This window comes from Lepidochelys kempii, chromosome 11 (assembly GCF_965140285.1).
Source record: "Lepidochelys kempii isolate rLepKem1 chromosome 11, rLepKem1.hap1, whole genome shotgun sequence".
Classification (NCBI taxonomy): Eukaryota; Metazoa; Chordata; order Testudines; family Cheloniidae; genus Lepidochelys; species Lepidochelys kempii.
In genome coordinates, this window is record NC_136390.1 from 42,686,790 (window position 1) to 42,709,175 (window position 22,386).

General features: G+C 40.5%; 1 protein-coding gene across 5 annotated transcripts in view; it reads right to left on the reverse strand.

Annotated features, from left to right (window-relative positions):
• Positions 1-22,386, reverse strand: part of ATF2 (activating transcription factor 2) — a 97,063-nt gene that overhangs the window by 10,819 nt on the left and 63,858 nt on the right. For 2 of the 5 annotated variants that reach the window (XM_073305922.2, XM_073305923.2), the window contains 3 exons: positions 20,303-20,452; positions 16,615-16,821; positions 1,529-1,634 (listed from right to left, as the gene is read on the reverse strand). In XM_073305922.2, the coding sequence (XP_073162023.1) occupies positions 1,529-1,634; positions 16,615-16,821; positions 20,303-20,452 (463 nt within the window). Of the gene's footprint in view, positions 1-1,520; positions 1,635-5,539; positions 5,701-15,149; positions 15,355-16,104; positions 16,179-16,614; positions 16,822-20,302; positions 20,453-22,386 lie in introns of those variants that run through there. The other 3 variants (XR_012154299.1, XR_013634412.1, XM_073305924.1) reach the window with 3 other exon arrangements.

The following is a 22,386-nucleotide window of genomic DNA, read 5'->3' on the forward strand; positions in this document are numbered from 1 at the left end:
AGAATTTTAATGAAAAAAATCCTTAATTTGGAATTATCTGCCAGTCTATTTAAAAAATGCATACGTTTAATAATTTTTCATGCAAATCCACAGAAACACATGTATCTTCAAACTAGCAAAATTCAAGAAACCTAGCCTGTTTAGGAAAACCGTGCATGCATAATGGTATCTTCTAGTAGCTTCTATATGAAATTATGTTGTTCTGTCAGATGGGAGCCATAATGGCTTCATTCCTGCAGCAATCATTGTTAATATAAATCCCGAACATATTTCTATATGGTTCCAATTTACTCCAAGATGCTATTTTCCATCCTGTCAAAATGACTGGAGATCAAAGGACTAAGATTTATAAGCTCAAACTGACAAAATCAGTGTTCTAAATATATATGGCAACAGAGAGTTGCTAAATCTCCTGAATCTTTTAAATTAAAAAATATTGCCCATTCTGATGAAACTGCTTACAATGACTACAAGTAAAGATGGTGGCCATTAAGTTTTATCGCAAGCACCTGAGGAACTGTTTGCATGCAATACAAAATGTTCCTTTATTCTCCCGAATTACTGACACTGGCAAATTAAAATGAAGTGGCTACATATGGCTGAAACAATCTTCACATTTACAAATATCCTGAAATATCACTAAATCATAAAAACGAAAGCTGTGGGTTATATATTATGAATGTTGCCTAATGCATTCCCAGCTCAGTTATTTGTTACGAATTTGTGTACAATGGACAAAATTGGCCATTTATTCTACAACAGCAGCTGGTTCTAGCTCTGTGCATCATATCCAAAAAAAGAAGTTAGAAGTAAGAAAAGCACAATTAACTTCTAAAATGCTTCAAATGTGAAAAATTAAGTGAATAACAAACTTTATTTTACAGTTTTACTGATTTCAGTTTAACTTGAGAATTCTCAGTAAGCCCTTCACTATTAGAATCCTATTTTAAAAATTCAAAACATCTTAAATTCGTATGACAAACAACAGTTATTTTAAGTCAAAACAATCTCAGGGACAGCATACAGTAAGAGCCAGGAACCTGCATCTGATTATTTTAATGGGTTGACTGATCCTGGATGTGCTAGTAAATAAGGACAGCTGTTACCCTCCCCTCAATGGAAATCTCATTATGAAATGGAAGAAACAAGGACCTTTCATCTTACCTAAGATGATGCATTACAGAGATTGTTCACCATATACTGTCAATACTTTAATCATATATACTAGAAGCAGCTATTGCAGCTTAGAGTCCTTTAGTATTAATTTTGGGTATATACTTATAGAAAAACCAACCAAAACTATCTTTAAACTTCAGATAATCTACAACATTTTTTAAACTGAAAGCATTTAGAAAAATAATTGCAAAATATCATATATTCATTCCTGTCTTGCAATAAGCTTGCAGAATTTTATATATTAAATGTTAAATATTATAACTGCACTTCTCATTTTTAATGGTTGCTCAGTTCACTTTGGCAGTATTTCACTGTTGCAGCCTCAGGCTATAGGTAATGGAACATTACTCACTCTGATAGCCAGATTTCTTCTGCATGGCGGTTACAGGGCAATCTTTATGAGCCAGAAGAAGCTGTTTCAGCTGTGCCACTTCATTTCTCAGCAGGGTGACTTCATTCTAAAGGAGAAGAAAGTTATGCACTTTACCAGGCTCAGACTATGTGCATTTCAGAGGTATGTATTAACAGTCTTAAATTTTACAAGATCTTTGAATGCTCATTTAGGGGTAAATAAAACACAGTACACATTTCCATGGCTGCAGATGGCAAAAAAAAAAAAAAACCGAACTATTTTTGACTTTAGAACACTGTAATATTAAACTAGAGATATTACTTGTAAAAAGATTTTTTTTAATAGTATATGCCATTACATTGATTGTATTACATTTTGTAGTTAGTAGACTGCAGGTTCTACACACAGTCCAATTCACATGATCAGACTGTTTTACGTCTCTTCTGGATGATTTTGTAGGTTCTCTTTCAACCACGTAAACCTAATTTTAACCATCCACATTATAACATATGTTATAACCCCAAATATGCTCAGTGAGTGTGGAATGAATTTTTTTATAAACACATTTAGACTCTATAAAAGAGTGCCTCCCTACAAAATGTAACAGGAATGATAATAGAATAGTGATCTATTAATGTTCTGATTTTTTTTTTATAGCCATTAACAGGAAACAATCAGTATGCAAGAATCAAGTAATGGGAATGAGAACAAACGCACTGTAGGAAAGAAGAATTAATAATGATACACTCAGATGCAGTGTAACCTAGTAGAGCACTAGACTGGGACTCAGAACAACTGGATTCTGTTCCTGGCACTGTTACTAGCCTGCTGGGTAACCTTGGGCAAGTCATTTCACCTCTTCATGCCTATGTTTCCCAATCTGTAAAAAAGGGATAATGATACTGGCCCTCCTTTGTAAAGTACTTTGAACTCTACTGATGAAGAGCCTGATAACAGCTGGTATTATATTAGACAAGAATCAAAATTAAGAACAGCGTGACATTTTAGACATTAAAAATAGTTACAAACTGTCTTAAGCAACATCAAATTTTTTACAAAACATTAAGTTACCTGTCAATATTTGCTGCTCCCATATCTTTTCAAAATGTATTTTCAATGCAAGTTTTGATGGCTTAATTTTTGCATCAAACAAAAATCCTTCATAGAAATATGCATATTAAAGAGGAGTATGTTCTCACAGTAGCTTATGAAACTTGACATAGCAAAAAATTGTTCAGTTTATCAGTGTGTTACTATATTCAGTAAAAGAGGGGAATAAAGGAAAGAACAGAAGAAAATTAGGTCTGAAAGAGGTCCTTGAAGATAAAATTATGTCAAATATGGTATATATTAGCTTGGAGGTTAGAAGATTGTTCCTATTTGTGACAACCCCCCAAAATTTCAAATATTTAGGGAAATGGAATTACTGTTTTCTACCCAGCTTTATAAGTCCTGCCTCCTGGGCAGTCCACATGGCAGGTTGCCCTGGACCCCGGAAACCCCGGTGCTGGGACTCAGGTTCTCTGTCAGCCAGCCAGCCAGGCTGCTGAGGAGCCTAGGAGCTCAGGCTGATGAGCAAGCGAGTTGGTAGGAAACCAGGCAACTTTTGAAACTTGCTTTGCACACAGAGTTCCATCAGAAACCTACCCAGTTTTCAGTGGAATTTCATCAAAATTGACATTGTCCTGTGGAATGCTCCAATTTCAATGGTCAGAAATTCAGACAAAAAATGTTCATGAAATTTTTCTTGACTAGCTCTAGTAAATAGGTGATTGTCTACTGAATTGGCACAAAAGATACCTGAATAGTTCTGAGAATAGGGTATGTGAATTTAATGTTGCTGCAGAAGGAGCAGAGAGAGCTCGAGATTTTAAATTTACTTTCACTCCTCGGGGTACATCCTATGTAAATAGTAGTTTATTAATATATAAAGATAAGTTTAAAAAAAAACAAAAACAAACAAATAGTTTGGTCTCCTTTTAGGAGACGGCCATTTTGACTCCAGAGAATATTCTCAACAAGATGTAGCAATTTTAAACGTGTTGACTATTCAGCCTACATTAGATTGTGTCTTTTTGCTTTTTCCTGTCCACGTGTGTCTAATTTTTATGAAAATTAATTCTGAACAATTCCATATACTAATGGCAGATAGAAGACGAGGTGGGTAATTATCAGCATAACTCCAGAATGTTTTTAAAAGATAATGGTTGAAAAAGTATTTTATAGCCTAATCCCACGTAGTTTTTAAATTTTTTAATTTTTTTCTAATAAAAATATGGAAAATAACTCAAAACTTTTATATTTAAGCAGACTTGAAAGTGAAAGACGAAATGTCAGATTCTTTTATATAAAATTTAAAAAACTCTGGAGGTATCTAACTCAAATTAGCATCATCATTAACAAGTGAGATGATGCAAAAACACCACCAGCTAACAATGGCATATACTATATATTTATCAGTGTTTAGTGCTAACAGATACCACGCATTTGAAGTTAGTCTTACATGATTTTGATGAAAGTATGAAATTAATCATTCTTAAGTGTACCAGTGTATATGTAAGTACTTACGTTGTATACAGCATGAAGACTAATGACACACAAGTTCAAGTAAGGGTAGTCATCTGGATATTATTAGAAACCAGTTTTGGAAGGTAATGAAATCAGAATAGAGTGTAATAAAGCTAGACCCAACCTCTATATTCCCTGGCATATTTTTGCTCTGTACATAACAGTTTGAGGTTTCTTCTCCTAAATCTTCATATATAGTATTCTTTACAGAAAACAGGAAAATGGAAGGAAAACAAAGGAGGAATACTTAAACTGGTGTAATAAAAAATGAAAATTTAGATTCATGGCACCGGGCAGGTGAGCTGTCACATCACTAATGTATTCAGATACCATGACAACATCAAGAAGCTAAGTACATGGACAAATATTTGGTTAGATGCAACTAAATATGAAATACATCTTGAGCAAAGTAATAGTGATGAAATACACATTTTCTAAATTCAGAGATTTCAAAATATACTATCAGAAAGAAAATTTGTGGAGAAAAACTAAGTCTCTATTAGATTCCTCATAGCTTGTTTCAACATATCTGTATTCCCCCAGACAAAAAATACTCTCTTTCTACTTCCAATCCTCATGAGATTCAGCATGAGAACTTCTCTGGCCTGTTGTTGGTTTGAGCCAAAAGCTAACAGGTCCAGACTACATGTATTTGTATATAGTCCATGGAATGGATTAAGCATTTTTGTTGCACAAGGGTTTGGGGGTGTGTGTGTGAAAAGGCAACATCTGTGATGTGTCTGTTCAAGTCACCATAAAGAGGGAGCCATTCAGAAGGGATTACATTATAGGGAAAGTGAAAGGATTATCCTAAAGGAAACCCTATATAAAAACGGGTAAGAATGTGCGGCAAGCTCCTCACGGGCCATGCCCCCTCCCCGCCAGGAGCAGCAGCATCTGCAGGGCCCTGGGCCATCCCCCACCGCCAGGAGGAGCAGTGTCTGCTGGAGCACACTGGCCGTGACTTTTTGGTTATTGCCCTTGAGCTGTCCGTGACTTTTACTAAAAAATACCCGTGACTAAATCATAGCCTTAGTTATAGTAAAACAGACAACAGGGTATGTTTTATTGTTACAGGAATACTGTATTCTGCAATATTTCTGTAAGGCACAGAGGCAATACTTAGAATTATATATAATGTTTGAGATCTTTTAACAAGGAAACATATTGGCTGAGAAAGCCATCCACAAAAGCAAAAAGAATACAAGTTTTAAAAGATTGCATGTGTGGAGCAACTGATGTAGAAGAGCTTGTATTAAAGAAGAGACTTTGCCGGTTTAACTGAAAATATTGAATGTTATTGAGGTGATGCAAGTAATAGACATTTGTACTACATATATAATAAAATAGAATAGTTCAAAACCAAGAAAATGAAGGGTAGCAATAGGAATTATACACAACCGTTTAACTTAAGAAGGAGATAGGATACTGGACAGTACCAAGAAAGGTTAAAGTAGACTTTATTTGTATAGAAGTGTGTTTATGGGAAGCTAACAGAGAACATGCAGTAAAATATATATCATGTAGAAATTACATCAGAAAGAATATCCAGTCTCATCTTCCTATTTCTATATGTATTGTTTCGTGTCTTCATTCTAAAAACCCTGTGAAATTTAACACAACACTGTATGATACTTGAATTTAGGACAACTACTTATTAACGCTGGTGAAAGACAATTGTTTTTGTTCAATAGCTCAATACCACTTTCAGTCTTTATAAAATCAGTCTATTTTTAGAAATAGCTTAATGATGTCAACAGTAAAATTCAGCTGAGCAGGGCATTTAGCTATTAAACAAAATATGAACTATTAAACCCTAGCATGCAGTCTGTAAAACTATGCTAAGGCAAAGCTCCAAACTTATTACATTTATTATTAAATAGAACATAAGTAATCATGGGTCATTACTGCCCACTATGCTGATCAGCTGTGCCAGGCTGTCAAGTGAAGATCTATTATGGAAATGCAGGATTGATTAATGTTTTCACATAAAGTACAGTTTAATTATTTCTTTGACATTCAATTTTCTTTACAAGTCATTCTGTTCTTCACAGTTAACGGTTTTGGTATTGGCAGACGGAAAGAAATTTCTTTCCCCTGAATTCACTGTTACTGGGTTAACTCTTGACAATCTGGAAGCCAAACGCTTCTCGTATTTTTTTTTTTTAAATGAAGAAAGTCTCTAGGTGTAGATATGGGCCTAATAATGCTAACAGATAAAAGCTATAGAACAGCCACCTAAGTAAGTTTACTCTTATTAGTATAATCCCACTGACCTCAATGGGACATAAATAATGTCAACCATGTGTTTAAGTGGTTGCAGCATCAGCACAAAAGACCCAAAGTAACACAAAATTTTATCTCACTGGTGACCTGACTTGCTTTCCCATTTGTCGCAAAATTTACTTCTATTGCCAATAACATGCGACAAGCCAGATTAATGGAAATACAAGCAGTGGAGAATTAGAGAATTTTTGAGCTTCTTTTTAGATTTGTGGAGTCTAGCAAATGTTTACCAACTGTTTTCTCCAATAGCTGCCCGGTCCCTTTTAACAGCTACAAGTATTTATGGTGAGACAGCTAATTTAAATATAGATATGAGACAACTACATTACTTTCACTAAAATATCCAAAGAATTGCTATAATTTTATAATATGTCTATAAAATGGAATTTTGAACATAGATACTGAGTATAGCAAAAACAGAATTCCTTTTACAGTTAATGAAAAGCAGAAGTGTACCAGGACATTTTGCAACTATAAAGCACTAAAAAATGGTATTAAAGAAGTGGCTAGAATGAATATAGTATATAATATTTAATTAAAAGTTTTAAATTCCACCATAAATATTTGCTGTAGGCAGATATCTGGCATGGTTCTCAAGCTCAGTCATTAATAAATTGCAAACAATATGTTATTTAGCTTGTTTTAAGTTATTGGAAAATTAAAAAATAGAGAGAGTTATGGATTTAAGTTTGTGTATTAGTAAAACTTGAAAATAACTTTGATTAAGAAAAAAAACCACTTACCTTTCCATAACTGTTGTTCTTCAAGATGTGTTGCACATATCCATTCTACTGGAGGTGTGTGCATGCCCCAAGCACAGTAACTGGTAATTTTTCCCTCAGTGGTAACTGTTGGGGCAGCTCGGGCCATCTGCTCATATACTATGCCACGCTGGTACAAAGGGCCCAGCCAACCCTATGCCCCCTCAGTTCCTTCTTTCTGGCCAACTCCAATACAGAGGGGTAGGACGTCAGGTTGTGGAATGGATATGTGCAACAAATCTCAAAGAACAGTTAAAGAAAGGTAAGTAACCGTTTTTTCTTCTTCGAGTGCTTGCACACATCAATTCCTCTGTAGGTGACTCCCAAGCAGTTACATAGGAGGTGGGATTGGAGCTCATGGACATACTGACTGCAAAATAGCTCGACTGAATCAGACATTGTCCCTAGACTGCTGAGTGATGGTGTAATGAGCAAAGAACGTAAGCACAGACGACCAAGTTGCTGCTTTTAAATGTCCCGGATAGGGAACTATGCTAGGAATGCCGCTGATGACGCTTGCACTCTCATGGAGTGGGCAGTCAGGATAGCTAGTGGCGGAATACCCGCCTGCTCATAACATGTGCGAATGCACTATGTGATCCATGACCAAATTCTCTGAGCAGAGATGGGGAGACTTTTCATCCTCTCAGCTACCACTATGAACAGTTGGGTGGATTTACGAAATGGTTTGGTCCTTTCTATATAGAATGCTAGGGCATGTCTTATGTCCCGTGTGCGAAGCCACTGTTCTTCCCTATTCGCATATGGTTTCAGGTAGAAAACTGGCAGGAATATTGCCTGATTGCTATGAATCTGGAAAACCACCTTCAGGAGGAAGCTAGGGTGAAGACATAGCTGCACCTTATCCTTAAAGGATATCGTGTACAGAGGCGCAGATCTCCGAGACCCTTTTAGTCAAAGCAATGGCCACTAAAAAGCTACCTTCCATGAAAGGTATAACAAGGGGTATGTCGCCAACGGTTCAAACGGGGGACCCATAAGTTTTGATAAGACCAGGTTTAGGTCCCAGGGAGGGATGTGTTCTCACACTTGGGGTATAGTCCTTTTAGGCCCTTGAGGAAACAGACATCTCATGTTGAAAAATGAACTGGTTATCCACCCAATGGTAGAAAACAGATATGCAAGGTGCACCTTAACTGAGGAAATCACTAAACCTTGATGTTGCAGGTGTAATACATATTCAAGAAAGTCCTGCAGCAAAGACTGCATGGGTGAGACCCCCGCATTGAGAAGCCTATATGGAGAACTGCTTTCACTTTGAGAGTTAAGTAGACCTGGTGGAGGGCTTCCTGCTATGACCTAATATGACCTAATAAACCTGCTCCAAGCAAGCCAGCTCTCTGGGATTTAGCCATGGAGCTTCCAGGCCATAAACTGGAGGTAGCTGAGCTTCAGTTGAAGTAGTTGACCATGGTCCTGAAAGATCAGGTCTGTATGCAGAGGGAGCAGGATTGGAGCCACCATGGAAAGGCCTAGCAGCATCGTGAATCAGTGTGGATAGGGCCAAGCTGGGGCTATAAGAATGACCTGTACCTAGTCCCGCTTGATCTTGAGCAGAATCTTGTGCACTAGCAGGATAGGAAGGAAAGCATAGTACAGTTGACCTATCCCTGGGAGTAGGAAGGCATCCATGAGCAATCCTGGGCTGTGACCTCAAAGGGAACAGAACTGGTGACGCTTCCTGTTGCGCCTGGTTGCAAATAGGTCTACCTGGGAAGTCCCCCACTGCTGGAAAATGTCCTTTGCAATATCCGGGCAAAGAGACCACTCCTGGTGACTGGAGAAAGACCTGCTAAAGTGATCTGCTAGCTCATTCTGTGCTCTTGGAAGGTGAGAAGCCTCGAGGTAGATTGAGTGGGCTATGCAGAACTCCCACAGCTGAACTGCTTCTCGACATAGGGGACACCGGGGAAAGAGCGAGCCCCTCCCTGCCTGTTGAAACAGAACAAGGCTGCAGTGTTGTCTGTAAGAACCAACATGCTCTTGCCCGTAATGTGAGGCAAGAACACTTGACAGGCCAGGTAAACTGCCCTGAGCTCTCTGACATGGATGTGCAGTGAGAACTCTTCCGGAGAACAAAGGTCCTGAGAGTCCTGAGGGGTCCCAGGTGAGCTCCCCAGCCTAGTGCTGATGTGTCCAAGACCAGGGATATCAATGGTTTGGGCCATGAAAATGGAATGCTGGTGCAGACCACCAGTGGGGTCCAGCCACCAGTTGAAGGAGGTGAGGACCAAGGAAGGTACTGTAAGAACGGAGCCTAGATGGTGACGGTTTGGTGAGGACACCGAGGCCAGCCACGCCTGGAGGTGTCTGAGCAGTCTTGTATGCTGCACTACATACGTACCGGAGGCCATGTGAGCGAAACGCCTCAGACAATTCTGGGCAGTTGCAATTGACTGGCCCTTGAGGTGCCCTGTCAGAGGACTTAGTCACCTGAAACCGCCCTTCTGGACGGAAGGCTCAGGCCTCGGTAGAGTTGAGCACCGCTTCAATAAACTCTATCCTCTGTACCAGAGTGTAGCAGGGCAGTTACCCCGCTCCTGAAATAAGATGAGTGAGAACAACTGGGGGAAGCTGACCGAATAGCTGACCACAGGTGTGGCCAGCTCAGTCAGGGCCCAGCTGGCCCTGATAAGAGTGATGTGGGCCAGGAGCTGTGAGGAGTCTCACTATAGCCCTGGAGTGGAGAGGGCTAGTTGCCTGGGAGCAGGTACCTGAAGCAGAGCAGTGCTGTGGAAGAGCAAAGGGAGCGGGGGAGCTCCAGCCTGGTAAACCCCCAGGCTGGAGGCCTTGGTGAAGGCCTTCAAAGGTACTGTGCCTGCAGAGATACAGCCTGGGAACAGGAAAAGGCAACAGGTCCTAACCCTTTGCCAATGATGAGTGGTCATTACAGACTGCAGTTTGCCCCAGTGAGCAGGGGCTAGATGATGACTAGCAGTGGTCACTGAGGCAAGGTGGGTTTAGAGGGTTGGGGGTTCCTCTGGGAGGGGAGACCCAGAGCGTGGAGGTACTGCTGGGGCAGAACCCCGAGGTAAAGGGCACCGGGGTCCGGGAGGGACACGGAGCCAGTGGCAGGCAAGACAGCGGACATTAGGAGGTGCTCTGTATGCTGGACAGCTAATTCCAAAGACGACCAGAAAGAGGCGCCACACCGGTGAGTCATTGCATCGCTACACAGAGTGAGGGTAGATTTCTGTACATTTATTAGCAGGCCTAGGGCAATGAGGAGGATGGGATGATTTAGTTGGGGTTTGGTCCTGCTTTGAGCAGGGGGTTGGACTAAATGACCTCCTGAGGTCCCTTCCAACCCTGATATTCTATGATTCTACATGGTCCTGGACCGGCCGATGACTAGCCAGTCATCCAGGTACGGGTAGACTTGCACCCCTCACCTCCTCAGAAAGGCTGCCACTACTGCCATGCATTTTGTAAACACCCGCAGAGCTGCTGACAGGCCAAACAGGAGTAATGCGAATTGGTAGAGCGTGTGGTTCACGTGTGGAACCTGAGGAACCTTCTGTGGCCTTAGAAAATTGATACAGGGAAGTAGGCATCTCAAATTGAGCGTACCAGTCCCCAGGATCCAGGGAGGGAATAATGGAAGCCAGGGAGAGATGCGAAACTAATTTCATAGAATTATAGAATCATAGAATATCAGGGTTGGAAGGGACCCCTGAAGGTCATCTAGTCCAACCCCCTGCTCGAAGCAGGACCAATTCCCAGTTAAATCATCCCAGCCAGGGCTTTGTCAAGCCTGACCTTAAAAACCTCTAAGGAAGGAGATTCTACCACCTCCCTAGGTAACGCATTCCAGTGTTTCACCACCCTCTTAGTGAAAAAGTTTTTCCTAATATCCAATCTAAACCTCCCCCACTGCAACTTGAGACCATTACTCCTCGTTCTGTCATCTGCTACCATTGAGAACAGTCTAGAGCCATCCTCTTTGGAACCCCCTTTCAGGTAGTTGAAAGCAGCTATCAAATCCCCCCTCATTCTTCTCTTCTGCAGGCTAAACAATCCCAGCTCCCTCAGCCTCTCCTCATAAGTCATGTGTTCCAGACCCCTGCTCATTTTTGTTGCCCTTCGCTGGACTCTCTCCAATTTATCCACATCCTTCTTGTAGTGTGGGGCCCAAAACTGGACACAGTACTCCAGATGAGGCCTCACCAATGTCGAATAGAGGGGAACGATCACGTCCCTCGATCTGCTCGCTATGCCCCTACTTATACATCCCAAAATGCCATTGGCCTTCTTGGCAACAAGGGCACACTGCTGACTCATATCCAGCTTCTTGTCCACTGTCACCCCTAGGTCCTTTTCCGCAGAACTGCTGCCTAGCCATTCGGTCCCTAGTCTGTAGCGGTGCATTGGATTCTTCCATCCTAAGTGCAGGACCCTGCACTTATCCTTATTGAACCTCATCAGATTTCTTTTGGCCCAATCCTCCAATTTGTCTAGGTCCTTCTGTATCCTATCCCTCCCCTCCAGCGTATCTACCACTCCTCCCAGTTTAGTATCATCCGCAAATTTGCTGAGAGTACAATCCACACCATCCTCCAGATCATTTATGAAGATATTGAACAAAACCGGCCCCAGGACCGACCCTTGGGGCACTCCACTTGATACCGGCTGCCAACTAGACATGGAGCCATTGATCACTACCCGTTGAGCCCGACAATCTAGCCAGCTTTCTACCCACCTTATAGTGCATTCATCCAGCCCATACTTCCTTAACTTGCTGACAAGAATACTGTGGGATAGCTTGATAGCTATCAATTTCTTGATAGCTCTTTCCCCGGTGTCCCCTATGTCAATTTCTTGATAGCTGTTGAGCTAGTGAAGGTCTAGAAGGCTTTCGGAATTAAGAAACAACAGGAAGAGAACTCCTTACCCCTTAGATTTTGTTGAACCTCTTCCACGGCTACCACCCGAAGGAAATCTCCTGGGCCAAAGATTGTGAGAGGAAGGCTGGGGACGAGGGTGAAAATGAACTGTCAAGTATTTCCACTGTGATCAGCACCCAAACATTGTGTAGTGGTACAGAACCATGAACAGAAGAAGCAGGACAGGCGGTCCACAAATACAGGGTAAACCGGATCCGGAAACACAGGGACTGGTATAATGTCCTCGAGCATCCCACCAAAAGGCCGGCTTGGAATCTCCTGGGTGTGGCAGACAGTGATGCTGAGATAGCAGGGGGTGGTGATCTATACGTAAAGCTCCTGCTCCTTTTCTTCTGTGGGTCTTGACGGGCCGGTGGGTCAGAGTACCTGGAGGACTGTTGAGATTTGTAGTGCTTCCTTGAAGTTGATGGCATAAACAATCCCAGGGACATAAGGGTCGCCCTGGAGTCCTTCAGTCCATGAAGCTTCGCACCAGTCTGCCCTGAAAAGAGTGAAGCTTCCTTGAAGGGGAGATCCTGGAGGATTTGCGCAACTCCTACGCATGGTGACTGTGGAAGCCATGGACCTGGCTGCTGAATCTGCTGCATCCAGGGCAGCTTGCACGGAAACCTTTGCTATAGATTTCTCCTTATCCACGAGCGAGAACTCCAGCCTCACCTCTTGCAAAACCAAGTCTTTGAACTTCAACATGGAGTCCCACATGTTCAACAAATCATATCAGCCGAGCAGCATCTGCTGGTTAGCGATCTTGAGCTGCAGACACCTGGTAGAGTAGACCTTTTTACTGAATAAGTCCAGCTTTTTGGAGTCCTTTGCTTTAGGTACCACACCTTGCAAACCCTGCCTTTCCCTTTTATTGGCAGCAGAAAACACTTGTGATTGGGGGAGTGGGGTGGGTGGAATGAAGATAGAGAAACGCATAATCCTGGGCAGGAACAAAGAATTTCCTCTTGGCTCTGTTTGAGGTGTAGGGAAGGGAAGTGGGGATTTGCCACAAGGTTTTCACAGGGTCTACGATGGCCTCATTGAGAGGCAGGACTACCTTTTGACGGGCTCATCATGGCCAGAATATTGCCCAGACTATGGGAGGACTCTTCTACTACTTCCACCTGCATGCCCATATTTTGGGCCACCCTCTGTAGCAACTCCTGGTAGGCCTGATAGGGAGGCAACACCCCTGCTCCTGACACAGCCTCATCATCACCTGAGGGTACTTCTTTTCCCTTTCTGTGCCGACTGGATCCCATGGAGCTGACTGGAGTCTGGATGGGGTGTTGCCTGATGGGGTGGTGGAACCCTTCTCTTGGGGGCCACCGAACAGGACTGCCTCAAGTGGAGTCCTGGGTTTGGTAGAAACCCTCATGGGCTCCAAAAGAGCCATTCCTTTGCCATAGGTGCCTCAGTGACCACTAGGCCAAGCACTCAATGGCCCACCTGTGCCCCAATTCAGGACAGGGTAGGGATCACTGGAGGAGTGGCGGGGTCAACTCCTTGGATGAGAGGTGTCTGACCCAACCTCCAACTCCAAAGACAAGGAGTCTCCATCTGGTGACCACAGAGGAGCAGTTCCCACCAGTGATGGAGATCGGTGCTGAGGCAGGGAAGGCTGCGTTGCGGCCAGCATGGTTGGTTTCTCCTTGGACGGTACCGCAGGGACCAGTACCGGACGGTAACTGGGGGCACCTGCTCTCTCCTTCCCACTGGCACCAATACCACCAACGCCTGTACTGCCAGTGACACCAGTACGGACAGCAATAGCAGGTCCCTGGTGGCAGCAAACACCTCCAGTGTGGACAGCATCACAATAGCGCTGGTACCACACTGGGTGCCGATGGTTCATCCAGAACCAGACGCAATGGTGTTTACTGCTGCAATGCTGAGGCAGAGGAGTGGCTTGACTTAGGTTGCATTCTGCTTTGCTCCCCATGCCTGGCTTTCTTTGGTGTTGGGGAACGTCCCCTCTCAGCTGGCTGCTTTTTATGCCTCTTCTTTGGCACCAAGGATGGCGAACGGTGCTGGGACTCTCACATGGTTGGAGGAGCACTCCTCACTGATGCCGAGGTGCTCAGTGCTGAGTCCAACTGGCTAGGCTCGGAGGAAGGTCTCAGCGCTGCCTCCATAAGTAGGAACTTGAACCTGGCCTCCTAGTCCTCCTTCATATGGTGTTTAACGTCCCTGCAAATCTGACAGCGATCCCCGAAGTGAGCCTCACCCAAGCACTTCAAGCAACTGGAGTGCAGGTCGCTCAGGGGCAGAGCTTTGATGCAGGAGGTACAGGGCTTGAAGCCCGGTGACCGAGGCATGCCTTGGCACCGAGCATGGAAAAAACACTAACAGAAAGAGAAAAACAAACTATACTAATGAAGACCAATTAATTATTTATAACTATTAATTATATACAACTATCAGAAAAATAAAGACGACTGAGAAAGCTTGCCATAGCAAAAAGAACAGTTTCAGAGACCATCCCAGGTAGTAAGAAGGAACTGAGGAGTCATCTGGGCCCCTTTACACTGGCGCTATGACTGTGCAGCACGAGAAAGTGCCTGAGCCTCCCAGGCAGGTCCCACCGAGGGAAAAATCTGCAGTGACTGTGATAGAGGTGCACATACCTACAGTTGAAGGGACATGTGCAAGCGCTTGAAGCAACCGAATTTTGGCCAGTAATTGTGGCATACATTTTAATTTCTTCAGTAATCTTCAAAAAGTTTCATTTAGTATGTCTGATAATTGGTGGGATATGCACAACTTATTTACACAACTCCTGTCAATGTTAATAAAATCATGGTGCAGTCAATAGATGGCAGTGAAGAAGCTTATGTATTTTTAAAATCTATCAATATTACCATTTATAAGCCCACACCCATCTACATCTAACTTTGGTGCTGTACATGTTCCTTGCATCATTGTATTATAGTACTCTGAAGTCAGAACTGTTACTCCACTACTATTAGAAAAATGTTTACTGAGCAGTGAGAGAGTTTGCGGAGACACTATGTATTATATTTGAATGTAATTCCACCAATATTGAGGTATAATGCATCTTTTCTTGAATTTGGGTGACAGCTTTGTGTCCTTTACCTAGATTTAAGTCTCATTTGCATAATGGGACAGGATCCTCGGACATGCTGAAGAGCCCTGCAGACGAGGAACTAAGGGTGTTCAGCATGTTGCAGCATTGTGCTCAACATGCCTGCCCACTCTGCAGGTCAAAGAATAAAGAATGGATGTTTGAAAATTTGTTCTTTCTTGCTCCTTGTTATTCTTCCTCTCATTTTGCATTCAACTGTTTTCAGGAAAAAAATGGAAGGACAGTATGGCATAAGTAATTTATGTCAATACATCTTACAATATTTTGCTTCTAAGTTTCATTTAAAAATGTGGATGTCAAGAGATTGAGAACCAGATCCTCTGTTGGTATAAGTCACTGAAGCTCCACTGGCTTCAGTCAACCCACACTAATTTATACCAGCGAGGATCTGACAACCCAAAGTTTTCTGTATATTAATATTCAGGAACCAAAAAATGAATGTTACTGTGATTCTTTGCTTTACTCTCTATCCTATTATATTTCTGATAATCTTCAATAAAAATAAAAGATAGCTATGTTTTTTTTATTTACCTTAGTACCTTACAAGGAGACATTGTTTATTGTGTTAATTCTTATACACTTCTAAGTGGGTGGTTGTATTTTTTTTTTTGTTTAAAAGCCTATTAAAGAGGCCTAGCTGGCTCAAGTTGACTGATACAGAGCTTAGATCCAGATCGGTAGCAAAATGCCAGTAGCACCAGTTGCCTGCTTTATTGTCTAAATGAAATGAATTGGTAGTTTCAGTTCACTGGATTTGGGTGGGGGTCAACATCACAACTTGGCATTAATTGACACATTCTGGGCAGTCTCAGCAAAGGCACCAAACGCTGACTAGGAACAGATACTGGACAACCCTCTCATACTACGTGGTCCCTCAAAAATAGGGTTGAGGCGCACTGCTAGGGCAGTGGGGTGAAATTTGCACTGCCACTGCCTGTGCTGTACCTGTTCTGTGGACAAATAGAGGCCTTCAGTTTCCAGTGCTGTCAATCTGGCACCTTTCACGAGCACTACATTCACTTTAAAGAAAAAAAACTACAGTTAAAAAATACAAAGGAAACAAAAATCTGAATTTAAGTAACTCAGGCAGTGACACAAATTGATATAAACAAGGCATTTCTAAATTAAGGCTAACATTCTGCCAATGAGACTTCACTTCAATATGGACTTGCTCTTGTTGGTTTGTGTCACAACCCTAAAGTTACTTAAAATGGAACAAAGGCCAAGTAGGTGAGATCCCAGATTTCACATATCTTTGAAGCTGCATAGTCTCATTCTCATTATACCTCTGATTTGTGCATTCACCAATTATGTCTGTTCTGAATTCAACTGCATTTTAGAAAGCTATTCATATTTGTAGATCCCATACCAAGTTTGCTCCCCATGACCTCAGGATTGCTAACTGAAAATTCAGATAACTCTTTAGTTCTTGCTTGTAACCAAAAAAGAAAATACCTGTAATTGACCATTTAGTGAGCTCAAGTCTTCTGCTTTCTTCTCCAATGACTGCACCCACACTTTTCTTTTTTGTCGACATCTTGAAGCAGCAGCACGGTTTCGCTCTAGAAACTTCCTTCTTTTCTCATCAGGGTCTTCGTTTGCTGCTCTTCTTCGACGACCTCCTGTATTTTGGGTTTGGGGTGTGGGCTGAGCTGGGGAAGCCTGAAGGAAACAGGAACATCATAGTTCAGTGTAACATAACATGTAACTCAAATGTAAGGGTTTGACTTACATGTATAAATGTACACATATTTACATAGGAAAACATCAACAATATTTCTCTAATATTTAAAATATATTTTTTGACTAAAGGAAACATTAGATATACATCTTAATTCTATGAATACTGTCTAATGGTTTTCATTGTGATTTTGCTCACTAGTGCACTACATTTAAGGTTCTGTCAGTATTTTAATCATAACCCACTGGTTTCCAGATTTGTAATCTTGCTGCAAAAATTCATTCCATTTTGATACTTAGCATAAAAGCAAGCCTGAAAGAAATAACTTTTTAGATTTTTTTTTCAAACATTCTTTTACCCATTTTAAAGTTACAGGAAGACAAAATATTTACAGGGTTTAACTTTTAAAAGACCCTTTAACTAAAAATGACTTTGTAAAATGAAATTTATCAGGCAATAACTTCATATAGTTTCTGTTTCTGGTGTTTTCCAAACACCTATCTTCCTAAAACTTAACTATACTTTGGTTGTTATTATGTAATTATTGCCCAATATATAATAACTGCTCATCACAAGGATCTGGACAAAGCATTGGTATTTACTGATCCCTAGAAGAGTAATTTCTTACCTGTTATTTCTGGCTTTTCCAAGTCCCTCTATGCCAGCCCAGACATGGATAGGATCAAAGTAGTTAGAAATGAAAATATCCTATTAAATCATACAGCCCACCCTCTACATGGGCAGAATATAGTCCCCAATAAAAGGACTATTGCATTATAGCTATACAACCTCGGATTTTCAAGTCTTATCAGCTGATAAGGAGGATAAAATTGCACCTTGAATTAACTCTCCTCATAAAGGGACCTGGCTGACTCTGCATGCTCAATACTTGTTATGCAAAAAGTAATAATAAATAAAAATAAAAATCAAAGTACCAATCCTAACTGCCACAGCTCATAATATGAAATGTAGACTGGTATAAAGGGACTTTGAGATGTTAAATTAACAGTTAGGAATTGACCATTTGCAAATATTTCTTACTGATTAGACACTGAGAACTTTCACAGTAGTACTCATTAACCAGATTATACACAGGGTATGTATACCTAGAAGAAAAATTGTGACCAAGTGTTTTTTTTAAAAAAAAAAAAAAAAAGATCTGCCTTCTCAGGGCAGCATCTGCAGAGATTGTCACATCAAGATTAACAACATAAAAAGTAGAGGACAACACTGACGTGGCAACATTACACAGTCTCAATCCAAGAGTAGACATTGCTCTTCTGGATGGACTCAGTAAGAAGAGCCTCTTTACCCTGGGCAGCATGCACTTGCTTAACCTAGCCCCAAAACCAGAAGGGGACAAGATTTTTTAAAAGGGACGTCTGACGTTCAGTGTTTGAATGGCCTGATTTTCAAAAATGCTGAGCACCCACCACCTCCCATTGCCTTTAATGGGTGCTCAGCACTTTTGTAAATCAGACTTCTTCTTTAGGTGCCTAGATATGAATGTACACGTCCATTTTTGGAAGTCTTGGCCAAGATACCTAAACTTTAAAAGCTGTAATGCCTTTTTTGGTACTTCACAAAAGAACAAGCAGGGGATCTGTTTTTCTAATTTTCAAAGTTCTCTGCAGATAGGAAGTGCAAAGCTTGTTCTATAGTATGTATGAAAGTATGTCCCTCAGTCAGTTTCACCAGGCCTGACAGAACAAGGGGAGAACAACTTCCTGACCGAACACACACACAAATTATTTTCAACTGTCTCCTTTTGCACCAAACAATTGTGACGAAAAATTTTAAAACACATCTTACTGCTTGATTGTATTGACAGCATTTACACCTCCTATTAATGAGCCTGTCACTGGTTATAGGCACAAAGAGAGAGAAGGTTAAGAATCCTTTTAAATTTTGACCCTTAGTTACTATCTTGATCTGATGAAAAAACTGGTAAGGATAGAGGGAGCTTCATCCTCAATTTTCTGGACAAGCAGATGGCCATTATTAAGACAACATTATGGTTAGAAATCTTCCTAAAGCACTCCACAGAAGCTCTTTTCAAATCCCTGAGAAGATTTTCATGATAAAGTTGAAATCCCATGCAACTATGACAAAGTCTTTGTTTTTGTTTCTCAGCTGCTCTAAAAACCAAACATCACCTCACCTCTAAAAGGAGAACCCTAGAGGAATACTCTAGCTTGATTCTTAAGGCCCTACCAATTGCTTTATAAATCCTGAAGGGAGTCTATCTTCAGGTCTTTATTTTGAACATCCTTAAAAAGACTAGCATGTGATGTTACTGTTCAAGAGATCCACTACCATGTGAGAGAGTTCCAGCTGGGTACTACAGAGCCAAAGTAGTATCCACAGGTATCAGAGAAGAGAGATGCTATACATCTTTTCTTTGAAAGTCTAACTCTAAAAGCTAGAGCTTGCCAACACAGGAGCAATGATATTTGAGAATAAGTATTTCATATCAGCTTTTCCACTGGCAGAAATTCTACAGCTGGGAAAACAGACAGGAGAGAGATACAGATCATCTGATTTTAAGGACACTGGCTAGGGGAAAGAAGGAACTCCTGAATAGACAAAGTGACCAAATGCTGACAACCTCCGTCTACTAAACGTCATTTTCCTCGTATACATTAATACCTACAAAAGAAAGTTACCATCTGAAATACACTCACTATAGCATTGCTTCCTTCATGTTTGTCTCTTTCTCCCCCCACAAAAGGGGTGTGTGGTTCTCTTTTAACTGTGCTACTTAGTAAGACTGGATTTTCTAGAGAAAGAGCTTTCCAGACAGGCTCCTCTGACCAGATGAAAGCAAGTCAACATCACACCTCTGAGGTAAAAACTGTAGCTTCTGAAACCTTCTCCGAGAATCAAGAGGACCAGACCTCTCCCCAACTCCCAATTGCACACCTATTCCCCTTCTCCAACCTAGCTCATTGTTCCCACCCATTTTCATCCTATTCCTAGTCATCATCTAGGATAGTTCTCCCAACATCACCATTTTCACAACACCCAAGAGAGCACAGTAAACTAACTAAATTATGCAGCTGAGTCTCTCATTTTTATATCAGTCAATAACGGCTCTTCCAAGCAAATGGTACCTTAAGCAGGAACCCGAAATGATTGAAAAAATATTTTAAGAGGTGTTCATGATATTTAATATTAAACTAATACAATACCATGGTAACCCTTGTTTTGGTGATATTTTCCAGATGTATCTTAACTTGCTGCACAATTTTCAGTTTACCCCAGAATTCAATGCCAGTGTGCTAAGGAAATCAGGAGGCCTTAGCTTCTTATCAAGTAGGTAAGACAACCCCCATTTTTTTCCAATATTGGTTCATACCACACCTCAATCTTATTTTCAATATATAAAATAAAGGAAAGAGGATCAGAGATTTTTGCATAACAGTAAAAGGTTAGAAGTACATTTTGGCTTTGTTGTCATACCGGTGTTTCTGTAGTTGATGTAGCAGGCTGTTGTAATGACTGTGGTCGGGCTTCCTCTGACTGAGTCCTAATCAATCCACTAGCATGCCCCTTGGCAGTATCTCCATTTGTGACCTGAGGATGCTGCTGGGTCAAGGCAGCTTTCAATCGCTGAAAGTATAGAAAGAAAATATTCTGTCACATTTTTCATAATGGAAGATACTGTGATAACTTTCATTAAATAATAGCTATTTATATAGCAGTAGCACCCATATACTGCTAGCTACTTTCCAAACATACACAATGAGCTCACATTTTAAGGTAAGAAACACACACAGGGTGCAAAAGGATAAAACAATGTTTTGATGTTTCAACAATCTAATTGGCCTTCTACTAGTTGAAAATTGCTTGCAACCATCACTGTAGAAGTGAGTAGTGAAAAGGAATACAAAGAAGGGTAACGGCTTTATGAACAAGTTTAGGAAGGGCATTCCTTCTACAGAGCATCATATGGAAGAAAATGCACAGAACAGTGTAGGAGAAGCAGGGTGGCGAAAAATCAATGATTTTAAAAATAAATAAATACATAAAAAAATCAGATTTTGATAAAATGTTTGAGGAAAAAATCTATCTAAATATAGTTTTAATTAAGATATCGTTGAGCTATAACGTATTTCATCATGGAATAGGGATTATAAATTCTAATTCTATAGTATGAGACAATATATTCATGTAATGTTTAAGAAAAGTTTTGTAAATAAGTTCCAATAGTTCATGGATTAGGGACCCAATCTTATGGGGTTCCACAGGCTTCTGTATAAATTATTTAGGTTAATCTTTCTATCTATCCAATGGGACTCAGTGCTCAGTCTAGAAGAGACCATTAGAGATGTTTAGTTTTGCAGTTCTCAAACTGTGGATGTGTGTCTCCAGAGGTAACATGCTTGTTAACAGCAAAAATGTTTTAAAGTAAGTAAATAAAATAAATAAATAAATAGAGGTGAGAAACAACGGACCTCAACTCTATTGTCCCTCTGCAAATTTGTGTACGCAGAGTCAATCCCTTACTTCACTCTAAAAGTGCAAAGTTTCAAAAAGTTCAAAGAATAGACGACTGTTGGGGGAGGAATAGAGCTGAACAAGGAGAAGAAGTCTGGAGATAAATGTGAGAAGTGAGGGACAAATGCTTTTTTGTTAAAATATTCTAGGTTTGCTGTTGAAGAAAAAAATCCAGAATACTTAACTTTGTTGTTTTAGTTAAATAAAACAATTTAAATGTCTTCTTCTCCGAATACAGCATGGCAAGAAAATCCTCCAAATATTAATGATTAACCTGCCGAATTGGAGATAGTTCACTTCCCAATGACTTCATAAATATCTGCTTCAATTACCTTTGGTAAATGAAATAACCAAACAATCATTCATTTTCTGATATAGCTGTAAAACTAATCTGAAAAAGTTTTCAAAATATATCTGTTTAAAAATGTATAGTGTATACCTTCTAAAAATGAAATCTACATCTATCTCTGAGTTGTGAAGAATATGTATTAAGGTTATAACAACCAACAAGAATGCACTTTTATGAAGAAAACCATGATTAAATTGAGTGTTCCTGACTAGTGATTTAAATCAATTTGATTTAAATCAAATCCACCCTGCAGAGAAGTGAACTAATACCAATGATGGAGTGGAGTGGACAGTGTACAATGTGATAGAGAAACAAGAGTGGATAAATACACAGAGACAGTAAACCCAGACACAGGAAATTTCTTTCAAAACCAAATTAAAAAACATCTGGGTGGGTTTATAGTTTGTTTTTTTTAATCATATTCTTTATTCTAAGATGATATCTTGATGATGCATTAAATGATTGACATTATTTCACTCAGATGTGAGCATTAACTAATGTTTACATAGTGCACGGGCTAAATATTTTCAACAATGGTTTACAAAAGCTTTTATTAGCTGATTTATTAAGCAACACAATTACAAAAAATAGTAATTACAAACTGTATCTGTATACAATATATTTCAAGAGCCACAGATGATTTTATATATTAACTATATGCTATATTCTAAAACAGATCTCATTGACTGTACTAGTC